The sequence below is a fragment of the Camelus dromedarius genome, chromosome 5 (assembly GCF_036321535.1).
Source record: "Camelus dromedarius isolate mCamDro1 chromosome 5, mCamDro1.pat, whole genome shotgun sequence".
Taxonomy (NCBI): domain Eukaryota; kingdom Metazoa; phylum Chordata; class Mammalia; order Artiodactyla; family Camelidae; genus Camelus; species Camelus dromedarius.
The window spans coordinates 84,814,492-84,829,544 of record NC_087440.1 but is presented as its reverse complement, the minus strand read 5'-3'; the positions used below and the strand labels follow the sequence as shown (position 1 = coordinate 84,829,544).

Genomic DNA, 15,053 nt, shown 5'->3' with positions numbered 1-15,053 from the left:
TGAAACCATACCTGTTGTTCTTCTCTTTTCCCCAAGGAGCAGATTTAGTTATTACAGAGGTCAATTTCCTCATCACTTTTGACCCAAAGATCTTACCACATGCCATTTAATTTCTCTGCTGCCGTCACGGCAAATTGTTGAAAGAGCCATAGACCACCACGGCCGTACATAACATGAAATATTTTCAGGCATCCAAAAGCTAGAGATAATAATAAAACAAACACTTATTCGCATACCACTCAGCTCAGGACTTCAAACGTTACAGATACAATTTACACAGCCTGAGAATCCCTTCTAATTTCCCTCCTTTCTCTGCCTCCTTCCCCACAGGTATTCACCCTCCAGAATTTAGGGTTGATTCCTCCCATGCATGCTTTTCTTCTTTCACCACATATCAATGTTAAATGCAGAACTGTCTTGGCACTCGCTGAATGTTCATTGCTATTTCAACTGAAGTTCAAAGACAAGGAAGTGGTACAATTATGTGCCAAGAACCTTCACCTTCTAACCTCTGCTGGACCAGTATGCCAGGAAGATGTAAAACCTGTTTTGAAAGAAGTAGAGGAATGAATTAGGGAGTTGAGATTGGAGAGGAAAGGAAACGGAGAGTGAGGAAGAGAAACTGAGGGGGCATTGGTGGCCAGTGCTTTTCTCCCAGTCCCGTGGGAAAGTGCTTGGCCCAGCTGCACCTCAGTGGGGCCCCGTTGGAAAGCCTGAAGTGAATCCCTTGGAATTTGAGGGAAGCAAGGACAAGGATCTGAGTTAGGCATGTAAAGTGGACAGGCAGGAGACTGGCTGGCAGGCCTCCCTGGGGAAGGAGGGCAAGGGGACCACCCTGGGGCTGAGCTGCCCCTTTAGATCTTGGGACTGTTTGCCGTGGACCAAAGGTGGAAGAAGGCAGGCAGAGGGAGGAGCTGAGAACTCGATCCCCGCACTGCCCAGAAGGTCCGAGGGGAGTCCAGGATGGCTGGAGAGCAGTGGCCGAGCACAGACTTGGAGGTGTCTAGCCACGGGGGTTTGCCCTTGTCAAGGACCCTGCAGGTGAGTGAACCCTGCTGACAGGAGGGTCCAAGAGCCTATGAAAAGTTGGCAGTTTGAATCCTCCCCACCAGGGGGCGCCAAAATCAGATCGCAACAGCATCAGCAGAGGGCTCCTAAAAACAAAAACAAAAACAAAAAACGGGCACTCAGGGCCAAATTCTTGCTTTCAGCCAAACACTGCATGAAGTGCTTTGTCTGTATTATTTTAACCTTCACAACAACCCCACAAAGAGGTATCATCATCCCCATTTTATGGATAAGCTCATCAGTCATAATGTAGTTTCTTCGCTAACTCCCAGGGGGCCTCCCATTTTGCTCTTTACCTGAGTTCTCTGGACCCGCTCTCCTTCACTCCCTACCCTCTGCCCCTGTTGCCTCCATGACTCTTTCTTCCTGGGTCTCCACACCTAGGCAGGCACCCTCTTGGGTGAATCTTCTCAAGACAGCTCAAGCCCATTGACTCTTCAAGCCTCCATGTGACCCTCAGGAATGCAGCTTCCTCACACTGGCAAGCTCCCACTGTCATGGCCTCTCCTCCACTGCCCACCCACTGTGGACCGACAGCCCAAGATGGACCCGACAACCATTGCAGGTCTCAAAGATCTTACAGTCCCTGCCCCCTGGGGCTCCAAGATCCTGACCAAGAAATCTAAAGCATCCTCCAGCCCCCACCCCTGTCAAAGCTCCATGAGGAGGTCTCTGTCTTATTAACCCATGTGTCACAGCACCCAGAGCATTGGGGGCAATCAGCAAATACACGTTGAATAAATTCCTTTTAAAGCATTGTTTCCAATGAATCCCAGGCCCTCCCTTACACAGGCTGGATATGAGTGTGAGGGACCGAGAGTCACAGAGTTGTTAGCCCCAAGAGGTCTGACCAGGAGCTTTCTTTGTAAGTGGGGGTCGTTGTCCCCCACTGTTCTCAGCTTTGAAGTTTAAGTTGAGATTTCTCCAAAATAGGAAAGTTAAAAAAAAATCCAGCTACACAAGTATTAGTAAAATGGAGGAAAGGCTAAATAAAGTGTGGTGTATTATTACCATGGAATGCTAGACAGTGGTTAAAAGCAATGAGAAAGACCTATGGAATAGAAAAGGGTCAGCTACAGAACAGTCTGTATGAGTTTAAACTACACTATGTCAATAAAAAGGCACGTAACAGCACTACATTAAATGTTTTCTGGGAAGATATCTCTACATGTCTAGCTCATGTCTATCTACCTATCTGTCTATCATCTATCAGTGGAAGTCACTTTAAAAGGGCATGAAAAGGTACTTACCAAATTGTGGCAGCACTTAGGTCTGGGAGTGGGGGTGAGGGATTGTGAGAATGGGGGTGATGCTTGTTGGATCCAAATCAACTTTAGCCTCATCTATAGTCATTTAGATTTTTAAGAGCAGAATGCATTTGAATATTTATTAGATAATTTTAATAGACTTTATTTTTTAGAGCACTTTTATGTTCAGAAGAAAACTGAGGTTCAGAACAGAGGTTTCCCCTACACTCTCTGCCCCTACATATGCACAGCCTCCCCTGTTATCAGCAAGTCCCACCTCAGGTAATTTAAATGCAGTAGAATGTTGGTTTTCATTAGAAAAGAATACAATCCCATTTTGTAAAATTATAAATAAAAAGACGAAAACCTACTGGTGGCCTGCCTTCAGCTCCATCATGCTGTTCCCTAACTGCTGAAGCAGGAGGAAGATTTTAAAAAAATGGAGAAGGATGCAGCACACCTGACCGGGGGACTGCTCTGCCTTCCCCCATAAGGGCCCTGGAGGCCTGGGCTTCCCTCAGAGGACACACCTCATGCTGTCTAGGGGACAGTCACTGTCTTTGGCCACACAGAGTCCCAGGGTCCTGTTCTCTTTGAAATAGGAACTTACTTTTCTTTCAGGTCCTGGAGCCCCTGCCCTGACCCTGGGCTTGTCTGAGACCTGAGTCCTCCTCCCAGCCTCTAAAGGTGAGCTGAGAATGAATGAAACCAATCATCACATCCCATCCCTTGGGCCAAAGTAACTGCTGTAGGAATAAATAGATGACTCGGTTTAAGATACTAATAGGAACATCTACCAGACATACCTGGGAAGGAAGTTTCCTTGCTTTTCAGCGGAAGGTTCATGGAAAAATGCTCTTTTGGGGGGAGATGGGAATAAAGCAGCAGGTAGCCTCCAGGGCCTGCTAACAGCCCTCTTGTAACCATAAGCGTTGGCAGCCATAGGATAAAGCTGATGCCTCAGAAAGCAGAGAGAAGGGATAGAAAAAACCAGCATCAATGTTGAGCTGTTGAATCAAACTTTGCCTGAAGCCCACTTACCTTTGTACTTTTCAGTTCAGCAGGCCAATAAACTCCCTTGAACTCTGAACCAATTGTAGTCAAGATTCTATGACTTATAACTACATAACCCTTAAATAAAATGGCACCTCCTCCAGGCAGTCTTCCCAGATAGCTACAATGAGAATTAATCTCCTCCTTCTCTGCCACTTTGCTATGTAGCTTGAATGTCTCAACAGACTACACACATTGTGTCATGATATCAGTTAGCTATTGGTGGGTAACAAACACCTACCAAATTTAGTGAATTAAAAAAGTATTTATTTAGCTTGTGATTCAGTGAGTCAGTAGTTTAGGCAGGTAGTTCTTCTGGTTTCAGCTGGGCTCCCTCATACATCCACAGTTAGCTGCAGGCTGGCTTTGTGGATCTTAGCTGGGCTATTTCTTGTGTCTGGACTTTGGACTCCATTCTGTCCTTACGTTTGTTGTTCTCCAGCAAGCCAATCCAGATTGGAAGGGAGGGAAAATAAACCCCAGCTCTTGGTGAGAGGAGCTGTACAGGCAGATTGAAGGCACCTTGGTGCAGAGAGCGGTGGAGAATGTGGTCACTATTGTAATTGACCACAGGTCCCTTGACACGATTAGCCATGTACTTGCCTGACCCCCCAACACTGCACCTGTTAGAGTCCAACCTTGGATTGTTCACCACATAACAAGCCAATAAACTGAGAGACGAGTTGTTGGGGCAATGAATTTTTGACTTTATTCAAATAGCCAGCAGACTAAGAAGATGGTGGACAAATGTTCCAAAGAACCATCTTACCTGAGGCTTCTTTTATACTCAAAGGGGTGGGGCTGTGGGTGGTTGCTGCAAACTTCTTGGTGCCGGAATCCTTAGTTCTTGCAGCTGTCCACCTAGGTCTGGTCATAATGTTCCTCTAAACCTCCAACAAGACAAATGTTATTTTCTGTTCTGCAACTTACTAATGGATAAGAGTCATAATTTTGAAGGCCAGAGACTTGAGAATGGGCTACGCTGCGTACTCCAGGCTACAGGCGAACGATCTTTTACAAAACATGCAGAGCCTGCAAGACTAAGCACAGGCAACGGAGCAAAAGGTTTGCGCTGAAGGAACAGATTCAATACGGAGTCAGGTTTGTTCTTCTCTGTTACACGCCTGGGCAGAGAGGGTTCCCTCGGATCCCGTGCAGCCGCGGGGCTTGGGATGGAGCCCTTGAGGCCAGCTGGGAGCTGCAGGAGTGAGCCGAGGCAGCATCCCAGGAGAGAGCCTGGTCAGGGAGGGGCGATAAAGGAAGACAAGTGTGAAGGCCACAGTGGGGACCTGAGCTGAGGTCCTGGAGCCAATAGGTTGAGATCTGAGACTCAAGTCTAAAGTGGAATCAGGCTTTCCAGAAGCTGGATGTGGGTTATCTGCATAGGCAGGCATGTGGTAGATGCGGGTCAATATGCATAGAACACCCAGCACCTGATCCAGGGCCAGGCATCCAGTGGACCTTTGGCAAAGAATGTTCTGCAGTGACTGGCCTCTTGGGAGCCCCACCCAAGAGGGGTGGAGGGGTGGAGGCACGCATGTCCTTGCAGGTTCTGGCCAGTCTCACTTGGGGCCTGAGGACCCTGAGCTCTGGACCAGTAGGGACAGAGATCCCTGAGAAATGTAACTTCTCTCCCTGCTCTAAGAGCCCCAAGGGGCACCAGGCCAGGCAGACACAGTGTTGCTGAACTTCTAAAGTCATGATACAGCCAAACTTGGGAGTCTTGGGTGCGGAGGTAGGGGGCAATAATTCTTGAGGATAAAGGGCTTGGTAACTGAGGGTCAGTGGCTCAAACTGGCCCCGGAGCCAAGCCATCCTATAACAGCCTCTGGCTGAGATCTTGGAAGACATGTGGTCCAAGTCCCCAACCAAAGAGCAGCAAACTGAGGCTCAAAGAGGAGACATGACCTTCCCAGGGTCACAGGTTAGTGTCAGGACTGGGAACAGACCCGGCTTCTAGCCACGGATGCCGGTGCCCGTTGGTGCAGAGCCCCTGCTCACCCGCACGGCCCCGCATGGGCGCTGCCCCTGCCCCGTCACACGAGCACAGCATGGACACTTGTGGAGGTCACGGCATCTCATCTTTATTTCTCATGCTTCTGTGGACAATTTTAGGAGGGAGGGGACTTGTCATTTGGGGGAGTATCATCCTGAGGCCCTGGAGGGTCATCTCCAACCTGGGAGCCCCTTTTCGCTTTAGTGCCGGGTCCTGGTGAAGGAGACGAAGGAGGTGCCTTTTTTAAACCCCACAGCCAGGCCCCAATAGTTGAGCCAGCGGAACCCAAGATGATGTTGGCTGACGTGGAGAGTCCGGCTGCCCCTAGGAGAGAGGAGGGGATCAGAGCACGGGGGCAGGCAGCCCCGCAGGTCCCAGCAAGACTATGGGGGTCAGAGGCCCCGGGGACCCTCAGGAGGCCCAGGACCCAGACACCCCATACCTGTTCCCTCCCCTACTGCCTGAAACCCCAGGGTGCCTGCTGCGGGAGACACCTAGGGAGGAGACATGAACTCTGGGGGTGAAGCTACCAGCGACAAGGCGGACTCTCTGGGGACCGGCAGGCTATCTCCCCCTCCACAGCACATGGCCGGCGCACAGAGAAGGGAAGGGAGTGGCCCAGGTTTTGCAGGGTTGATGGGGAGTGCAGACCTCCTGGGCTGTACCCCTAGTCCCACCACCCCCACCCCCAACCAGAAGAGGGGACAGTAAGGGAGAGACAAAGGACCAAGGACACTAAGGACCACAAAGCTGGAGGGAGCAGACAGGCCCTGCCTCACGCTTAGCCCCTGGGCTGAATCCTGTGCTGGTTTGTCACCACCCTGTACCGCCACCTCTCCCTGCTGAGACACTCACCCACGGACTGGAGAGTCGCCACCAGACTGCCGGCAGCAACTCCGCCCCCATTGGCGATGGCGGCCGCGGACATCATCTTGGCCGCTAAGGAGGAGGCGGCAATTCCTGCCCCGGTGAAGCCCACGGCGCCCAGCACCACCGGCACAGCCCCCACGGCCACAACTGTAGGAGGAAAGGAGCTTTGCGGTTGGCCCCAGGGGATGGACTCCCCCAGATCCTCCTGACACCCTCCTGGGAGGGTGAGGTGGGGCATCTGTTTTACTCTTGTGAGAGTCACGAGGCCCGAGGCAAAAGAGGACTGTAGATGTGCACACAAGTGAGTGGATGGGGCCCCCTGAGAACCTGGATCTCAGGCTTGTCCATGTCTCTGTTTTGCTGTGACACCTGGAAGGCTCACCTGTCCTCCCTGGGCCTCAGATGCCCTTGGATGAATCACTTAGGGTGAAACAAGCATGGTCTTCAAACGTCCCCTTTTGGCGGGGAAAATAGCGTCTTTTCCCCAAGCATAAGGCCGGCAGAATAAGGACAGAGCTGCTCTTCTGGAAAGGTGATGGGGTGGGGACTTCGGCTCTCTGCCCTGCAGCCGCATATAAGCATCCCCCAGGGGTCCCTAATATCTCCAGAGAATGCAGGCACAATACTTTCTGCGACAAGGAGATGGTCTGTATCTGCGCCCTCCAACAATGGTGGCCGTGTGTGGCTGTTGAACACTTGAGACAGTGGCTAGTGTGACACAGTGTTTTCATTTTCCTTAATTCTGGCCTCCGTGTTGGAGGATGCTCGTCAGAAGCACAGCTGGACACCTCTGGGCTCACCGGATGAGCTAGAGGGTTTGTGAAGCAGTTCCGAGGAAGGGACACAGTCCAGCTGGCACACTCCCTAGAACCCTCTGGCGGTACCTCTGGCCCTGCTATCAAGGGGAGGAGTCACGGGTTCAGACAGTCCAAAGGACTCGCCTGGATCTCACGGTTTGCACTTGGGAGAAGCTGAGACTAGACATGGGTTTGTGAATGGCTTTGCTTAGCTTCCTTCATAGCAAGGTAGGTTCCTGTCACCTCGAGTGTTCCACCTCGGTCCCCTGCCTGTTCCACCCCTACCCACCCACGTCTTGGAGCTCAAGGGACTCTTGGGCTGGTCAAGGCCAGGTGCTTCTAGGGACTCAGGGCCAGGGGCAGATGGAGGCTTGAGATTGTACCAAAGAGACTCACCTCCTCCAATCACAGCAGCACCAACCCTGGCTGGAGACAGAAAGAACACCTGTGAGTGCGCGGCGCTGGCCTCCTGATGTGTGCCTGTATCAACTGCCTGTGGCTCCCGTAACCAGTTACAAGCTGGGTATTTACTCTCTCATATTTGCTCACAGTTCTGGAGGTCAGAAATCTGAAATCAAGGTGCAGGCAGGGCCAGGCTCTCTCTGAAAGCTCTAGAGGAGGATCCTTCCTTGCCTCTTCCTAGCTCCTGGTGGCTGCCGGAGATCCATGGCTTGTGACTGCATCCCTCCAGACGGTCTCTGGCTTCACACTATCCTCTCCCTGCGCGCCTCTTCTCTTCCCGTAAGGCAATGTCATTCTCCAACATCTCTGCTCTTTCAGGTCAAGGGCCAAGCCTCATTCACTGCTGCCTCCCCCAGTGCCAGGTACAGACTTGGCAGCAAGGAGGCACTGAATGAGTATTTCAGAGAAAGATGTATGACCTAAGAGTGCGCCTCTGTGCATCAAAGGACATGCTATGGTCTGAACGTGTGTGTCCCCCCCCCCCAAATTCACATGTTGAAACCTAATGCCCAATGTGATGGTCTTGGGAGGTAGCCTTTGGGAGGTGATTAGGTCTTGAGGGCAGAGCCCTCATGACTGAGATTAATTTCCTTCTAAAGGAGACCCCAGAGAGCTCCTTAGTTCCCTCCACCATGGGAGGTTACTATGAAAAGACAGCTGTCTAGGAAGTGGGCTCTCACCACACACTGAATTGGCTGGGGCCTTGATCTTAGACTTCCCAGCCTCCAGAACTGTGAGAAATAAGTTTCTGTTGTTTATAAGCCAGCCAGTTTATGGCATTTTGTGACAGCAGCCCTAACTGACTAAAACAGGACACTGTCAACAGAGTGGAAAGGCAACCTACAGAGTGGGAGGAAATATTTGCAAATCATATGTCTGGTAAGGGGTTAATATTCAGGATATAGAAAGACTTCTTACAACAACAAAAAGCCCAAATAACTTGATTTAAAAATGGGCAAAGAATTCAAATACATTTTTCTCTAAAGAAGATATGCAAATGACCAACAAGCATATGAAAAGATGCTGAACTCGTCAGTGATCATCAGGGAAATGCAAATCAAAACTGCAATGAGATCTCACTCCCCACCCAGCAGGATAGCTACTATCAAAAAAAAAAAAAAAAAAACCCACAAAATAACAAGTGTTGGCTAGGATGTGGAAAAATCTGGAACCCTTGAGCACTGTTTGTAGGAGTATAAAATGGTGTAGCAGCTATGAGTAACAGTATGGCAGTTCCTCAAAAAAATTAAAACTAGAACACCATATGATCCAGCAAGCCTACTTCTGGTTTATATCCAAAAGAACTGAACGCATGGGCTGGAAGAGATACTTGCACACCCACGTCACAACAGCGTTATTATCAGTAGCCACGAAATGGAAGCAACCCAAGTGTCCATCAATGGATGAACGGATAATCAAAATGTGCTCTATATAGACAACAGAATAGTATTCAGCTTTAAAAAGGAAGTTCTGACATATAAGTGAACCTTGGTGATCTTATGCAAAGCAAAATAAGCCAGTCACAAAAAAGACAAATACTGTATGACTCCACTTATATGAGGTCCCTAGAGTAGTCAAATTCATGGAGACAGAGAGAACTGTGGTTGCCAGGAGCTGGGGGAAGGAGGGAATGGGTGGTTAATGTTCAATGTGTACCGAGTTTCAGTTTGGGGAGAAAAGAGTTCTGGAGATTGGCTGCACAATCATGTGAATGTAGTTAGCACTACTGAACTGTTCCCTGACAAATGCTTTTGTTGGTAAAGTTAGGACGATGTGTATTTTGCCACAACTAAGGAAAAAAGGGCGTGCCTTCTGCTGCCCCGGCCCTGGACTGGCCCCACCTTAGAGGTGAGACTGCTCTGTGAGGGTGTGTCCTGGGAGGCCAGTAGTGACCAGCCCCTGGGGCATCAAGAGAGGAGCAGGACTGGAGAAATGAAACTTACCTAGGACCTGGGTGCTGTGGGGCCAACAAGTCAGGCATTGACAGTGGACTTGAACTGGCAAGGCGCTGGGCCTGAGCCTGCCCCGCCGGCTGACCGGGAGCCCAAGCAGCATGCCTGTCCCCGGTGCTGGGAGAACCCTGACAGTGATCTAATCCTACCCCTGCGCTTAAAACAGACAAGGCCCAGAGAGGGCAGCTGACTGGCTCCAGGTCACTCAGAAAGCTAGGACCTGAGCGTGGTCCTTCTGTTTCTAGAGCATTATTTATTTCATCTCCCACATGCACTGTGCACCTTTTCTCATAGAAATTATATCAGAGACGTGGGCCTTAACACGGACAATTTAGAAGGCTGAGCTGGGCAGTGAGGGTGGGGTGAGGTCCGGTGGATTGGTGCTCAGGGCTGTTACCTGCATGGTGGGTAAAATTACTTCCTCTGTTCTTGGGTGGGTCGGTGGGGTCAGAGCCAGATCCGTCTGGTCCTTGAGGTGGCCCCTGAGGTGGCCCCTGTGGTGGCCCCTGTGGTGGCTTCGCAGGAGTAGAACCATCAGAGGCCTGGATGGATGATTGGGAAAGCTCCTCCTCCTCTGGAAAAGAAGCAGAAGGTGAGCTCACAGGGGCGCGGGCAGCTGCGGGACCAGAGGCCCCACACAGCACCCTCCACCATTTCCCGGAACCCCCAAGAACTCTGATGTGGGGAGGTGACCTCAGTGGCAGCTGTGCCGAGAGATGGCCAGAATACTTGGAGGTGAAGCCAAGGAGAAGACAGAGAGAGGGAGACCCAGCACCAACAGAGAGCTGGCAGGTTCCTACCTTCACAGAGCCCAGGAGGCCCAGGAGGGAAGAGACTTGCTCGGACGCTGTGCACCTTAGTGGCAGCTCCAGGCCAGGATCTTGACCCCCTCTGCCCTTGTCCTGGCACCCCAAGCCCTGGGTTCCCCAGCCAAAGCCTCCCTGAGGGCACTCACCATCCGACCCAAATTCTGGCAGGACGGCGTCGGCAGCAGCAACTTCCCCATCCTCTATGGCTTTGGCTGACATCTTGGCGGCCGTGTGGGAACACTAGGTGCAGAGTCTACAGCCACCACGATCTTTCCTAGAAAGAGAAAAGTGAAAATTAAAAGTGCTCTGACTTATAATGCATTCAGGGGACGGGGCACCTCTCTGGTGCCCTGAGCCCTGGCCTCTGTCCTATAGCCGTCTGGGGGTCACTTCCAGCAACGCCCCCAAATCTGCACAGGCCACAGCTTCTAAAATTAATAGTGATGTTGCTTGGCTCCCTGATATCCAGGATTCTGTCCGTCTTTAATATTCCATCTCTGTCCCCTGCCTGCTGCCCTTCCAGCCTGTCTTTGGGCTTTGGAGTAACCTGGGTTGGGACAAGACCTGTGGCTCCCAAAGTCTCAGGGTAAAGATGGGCTTAAGCCCCTTCCCAGCACATTCGCCTCCGATCACAGTGACAGCAGCCCTGGATGGAGGCGGAGAGGGATGCTGTGAGTGGAGTCCCCTTGCTCCCTCTCCTCCCCCACCTCCCAGGCCCCTGCCTACCTTGGGAAGTGATTGCCAGAGAGCACAGAGCAGTGTCAGAAGTCCTGCTCAGAGTGAGGCTGCTGAGGGATCCAGCCAGCTATACAGTCCCACCCTGGATGACATCCAACCTCAAAAGTCAAAGGAGCAGGTGAGTCATTCTCATCCCAGGGTTGGTGTCAGATAGGCCTTACCTTTGCACGGGGGCGAGTGTGGGCGGGTCTTCTTCAGGAAAGACTAAATCCACCATATCCCAGCGCCAGGAGCAATATTTTCCCTCCAAAATCCCTTTCTTGGAAGTGTGAGAAGTCCATAGTCCTCCTTTTTATAAAACTTCAACTGCAATTCTTGGGAATTTTATTTTGTATGAGATCATCCCTCTCCTGCGCCCCAAGATTTACAGATTTCTTGCACAAAACATTTTACCTTGGCTGACAAATGGCACAGATCCCTAGTCCCATAACTGAAATTACCAGGGAGGCAGCATGGGTGGCGGTCAATAGCACGATCTCTGACCAGTGCCTGGGTTGGAATTCTTAGTTGTGACCTTGGGCAAGTTAATTAACCTTGATGTGCCTTAGTTTGGGGACACATAGGCACCAGAAAATTGGTGCTTTATTATGTTTACTTGTTTTTGTCCCTCACCTCTAGTGGAATAAGTCTCATGAAAAATGTGGATTTGTCAATCTTTTTTCTCTTAGATCAGGAACTTAGTAAATATGTTTTGGAGTAAAGAATGAATAAAGAGAAGAAAGAGCAAAGTGCAAATCTCTGTGAAGCTGGACGGGGAAAGGAGGAGAAGGAAATGAAAGAAGTAGGAGACTCAGGGGCGGGAGAGGCCTCTGCTTGGGATATCCCTGACTGTCCCAGGAAATGAGGCTCTGCCCCTCGTGCCAGACAAGGACATGAGGGACCAGACCCAGCATCCTGCCTGTCCCCCACCTCCCACCCCTGTTTACTTTTAGGACGACACCCCCAAATAGTTCAGCAAAAATTCTTCCAGTTTCCTTTGGATGCTGCGTGACACTGCCCATGGGACAGACAGGGGAGAGGCTTTCCGAATGGGTTGGAAGAGCCCCTCCTTCGTATTACTTGATCTCAGCTCTACTTTCCTGGCAGAATTTGAGGCATCAAGGATATCTCCCACCTGGAGAAACAGGTCGATTGGTTTTTCTGAATTTCCTGTCACTAGAAGATAGCTAGAAAGAAAACCTACGGAACAGGAAAGACAGTACCATAAGACCACATGTGGCATTAAAAAACACCATGAACAAAGGTAAGGGGCATAGTGATTCAGTCTGTAGGTATGTTTTTTATGTAAGGTACTTGTAGCTTCTTCAGATGTCTGGGCAAAGCTCTCAATAAATCACAATGTCTCAGGCATAAATTACTTTTACCTTCTGAGTGGGAAAACAGGGCTTTTCTGTACTACTGTCACTCATACCACTTCTGATATCACCAAGCAATTCCACACCAAGCAATTCTCCAGTTCTCTGTGGACACCAGCTGGGTGTCCTGTCATTTAACTCGATTTTGACTCTAACTGGAGTTAACTCTACAGGTTCAGGGCTCGAACTCATAAGACTTCCCTTGCTAAGATGCTAATCATTAAGTAGTGGGTCTCGGGTTACACACAACTTTTGTCCAATTTGGCAACAAATTGGGTGCTCCCACGACCTCCACCTTCGGTTCCATCATTTGCCAAAAGGCTCACAGAACTTGGGAAAATACTTTGCTATTACTGATTTATTTCAAAGGATATGAAAAGATACAAACGGACAGTCAGATGAAAAGATACCCATGAGAGGTCCCGAGCTCGGGAGTTTCGGTCCCTGTGGAGTCTGTGGTGTTCCACCCTTCCAGTGTGTGGAAGTATTCTACTTTACCAACCTGGAAGTTCTCAGAACTCCATACTTTAGGGACTTTTATGGAGGTTTTGATATGATTGAATATTAACTTGATCTTTAGTCCTTTTCTTGTCCTGGGAGGATTGGGGAATGGGGCTGATCACAGTTTGGTCTTTCTGGTGACCAGCCCCCAACCAGGACCCCACCTAGAATCAGCCCATTAGAACAAAAGATGTTCCAGTCACCCAGGAAATTCCAAGGAATTTAGGAGCTCTGCGTAAGTTGCACCCATCACTTAGGAAATTACAAAGGCTCTAGGAGCTCTGTGTTAGGCACTGAGGTCAAAGACCAATACATACATGTTTGTTATTATTTCACATCATCTGATAAAAGAAAATGCCAAAATTATTTCCCTTTAAGAAAGAATAGCAAATTAATTGTTTCACTATTAATTTTTTTTACTATTAGTGTTATTTTACTAATCATAACTAGATTCAGGTTAAATATTTTGTGATAAGAATATAACAGGGGTGATGTAGTTTTTTCTTTAACTTTTGAACTTTGGAGTAATTATAGATTTACAGGAAGTTGCAAAGTTAGTATAGAGAGACCCTGTGTACCCTACATCCAGTTAACTCCATTGATTACATGTTATAAAATAATAGCATAAGCTAAAAGCCAGGAAATTGCCATTGGAAGAAAGTGTGTATATAGTTCTATGTCATTTTACTACACGTGTAACCACCACTGCAATCAAGACACTCCATCATCCACAAAGATCTCCCTTTATAGTCACACCCATCCTCTAACTACCCCTCACCCTCATCCTGGCTTTACTAATTCCTGGAAACCACTAAACTGTTTTCCATCTCTAAAATGACATCGTTTTGAGAATGTTATATGATGTTTTGAGATGGGCTTTTTGCGCTCAACATAATGCCATTTAGATCCACTGAAGTTGTATTAATAGTTTGTTCCTTTTTATTGCTGAGTGGTCTTTCACAGTATAGATGTACTGTTTTTTCCCAGCTTTATTGAGACATAATTGACATACAACATTGTGTAAATCTAAGGTATACAATGCGATTTAATACATGTATATATTGCAAAATGATTACCATATAACACAGTTTGTTTAGCCATTCACTTATTGTAGATCATTTTGGTTGTTTCCTGTTTTGGGCAATTACAGGTGAAGCTGCTATGAACTGTCAACAGATGCTATGTGACCAGGTCAGTACTCTGTCACTTTTGGTATTGGGTTCGACTGCAAAAGGGGAGGGGGAGGAGCCTGTTCTTAAGCTAAGCTCAACTGCTTACTCACTCATTCATTCAACAAATATCTATGACTCACTAAGTCAGCCGGCACTGATGAGGCATTTTGGGGGATTCTACGATGAGAGGGGATATCGTGAGGAGCCTGCGATCTAGGAGAGGAACTAAGACAAGAAAGTAAATCTCTTCATCTAATGCAGAGCTGAAAGTGTTATTCACCCTAGCAAAAGATTTGAGAACCCTGAACAAGGAGATGTTTGCTGAAATAAGCTTGAATTATACTTTGTTCAATCTTGGTCGCAAATTTCAAACAACATTCTACAGAGAAGTTATCTCGAATTTCCAGCCACTTCAACTTCAACACTTTCATACTTTGAGCTAGGTATTGAGGCACAAACCTGGTTTTGAGACAATTTTTTTGCCAGGTCTAAGACTCTTCAAGCAACCTACTCTGAAGAATGAGGAAATTTGGCATCTATTGTTTTCTTGTCAGTCTAAAACTGATTCAGGAAGAATGTCATTTTACCATCTTGATGACTGGAGGCAGCCCGGCCCACCCCAACCATCAGTGAACAAAAGGCCAGGCACGAAAAACTGGGGAAAAGAGCATTTCCAGTACACGGTGGTTGCACTGTCAATTAAATGCTAAAATGACTGCAAGGCTCAGGCACACAGTGGGTGTCCAATAAGCAAGCAGTCCCTGCGCTAAAACTAAATCAAGAATACAAGAAAACTTGCGTACCCGTGCGTGAGCTAGCATGAGAGCCCTTTCAAATCAAGCTCAGCGGACTCCACCGGCTCCGTCCGTCCCTAAGCCCGGGAGAAGACCCAGCTCAGCAAAGCCCACCTACCTTTTCACCGCACTCTCCGCACCGGCACTGAAAAAGATTGCCCACGCGGCAGCGAATCAGGCTGCGGCGCCTCGAACGGGGGCGGGACTTCCTTCCGCAGCGTGAGCGCGTGCGTGAGTAC

The 15,053-nt window shown here is 49.0% G+C and overlaps 1 protein-coding gene across 4 annotated transcripts; it reads right to left on the bottom strand.

The window, feature by feature from the left end:
• Nucleotides 1–5,427: 5,427 nt before the first annotated feature.
• On the bottom strand, nt 5,428–15,003 carry LOC105095711 (interferon alpha-inducible protein 27-like protein 2). 4 transcript variants are annotated; one of them, XM_010987899.3, is made up of 7 exons: nt 14,933–15,003; nt 10,981–11,090; nt 10,401–10,528; nt 9,843–10,019; nt 7,428–7,457; nt 6,220–6,381; nt 5,428–5,688 (listed from the first exon to the last, which is right to left on the bottom strand). In XM_010987899.3, the coding sequence occupies exons 3-7, from the start codon at nt 10,471–10,473 to the stop codon at nt 5,480–5,482; spliced, it is 651 nt and encodes a 216-aa protein (XP_010986201.1). In that variant the 5' UTR covers nt 10,474–10,528; nt 10,981–11,090; nt 14,933–15,003; the 3' UTR covers nt 5,428–5,479. The 4 variants fall into 4 exon arrangements, with proteins under 4 accessions (XP_010986201.1, XP_064342291.1, XP_064342292.1 ...); XM_064486221.1 differs by having other exon boundaries at nt 10,981–12,171; nt 14,933–14,994; XM_064486222.1 differs by lacking the exon at nt 10,981–11,090.
• Between the last annotated feature and the right edge of the window lie 50 nt (nt 15,004–15,053).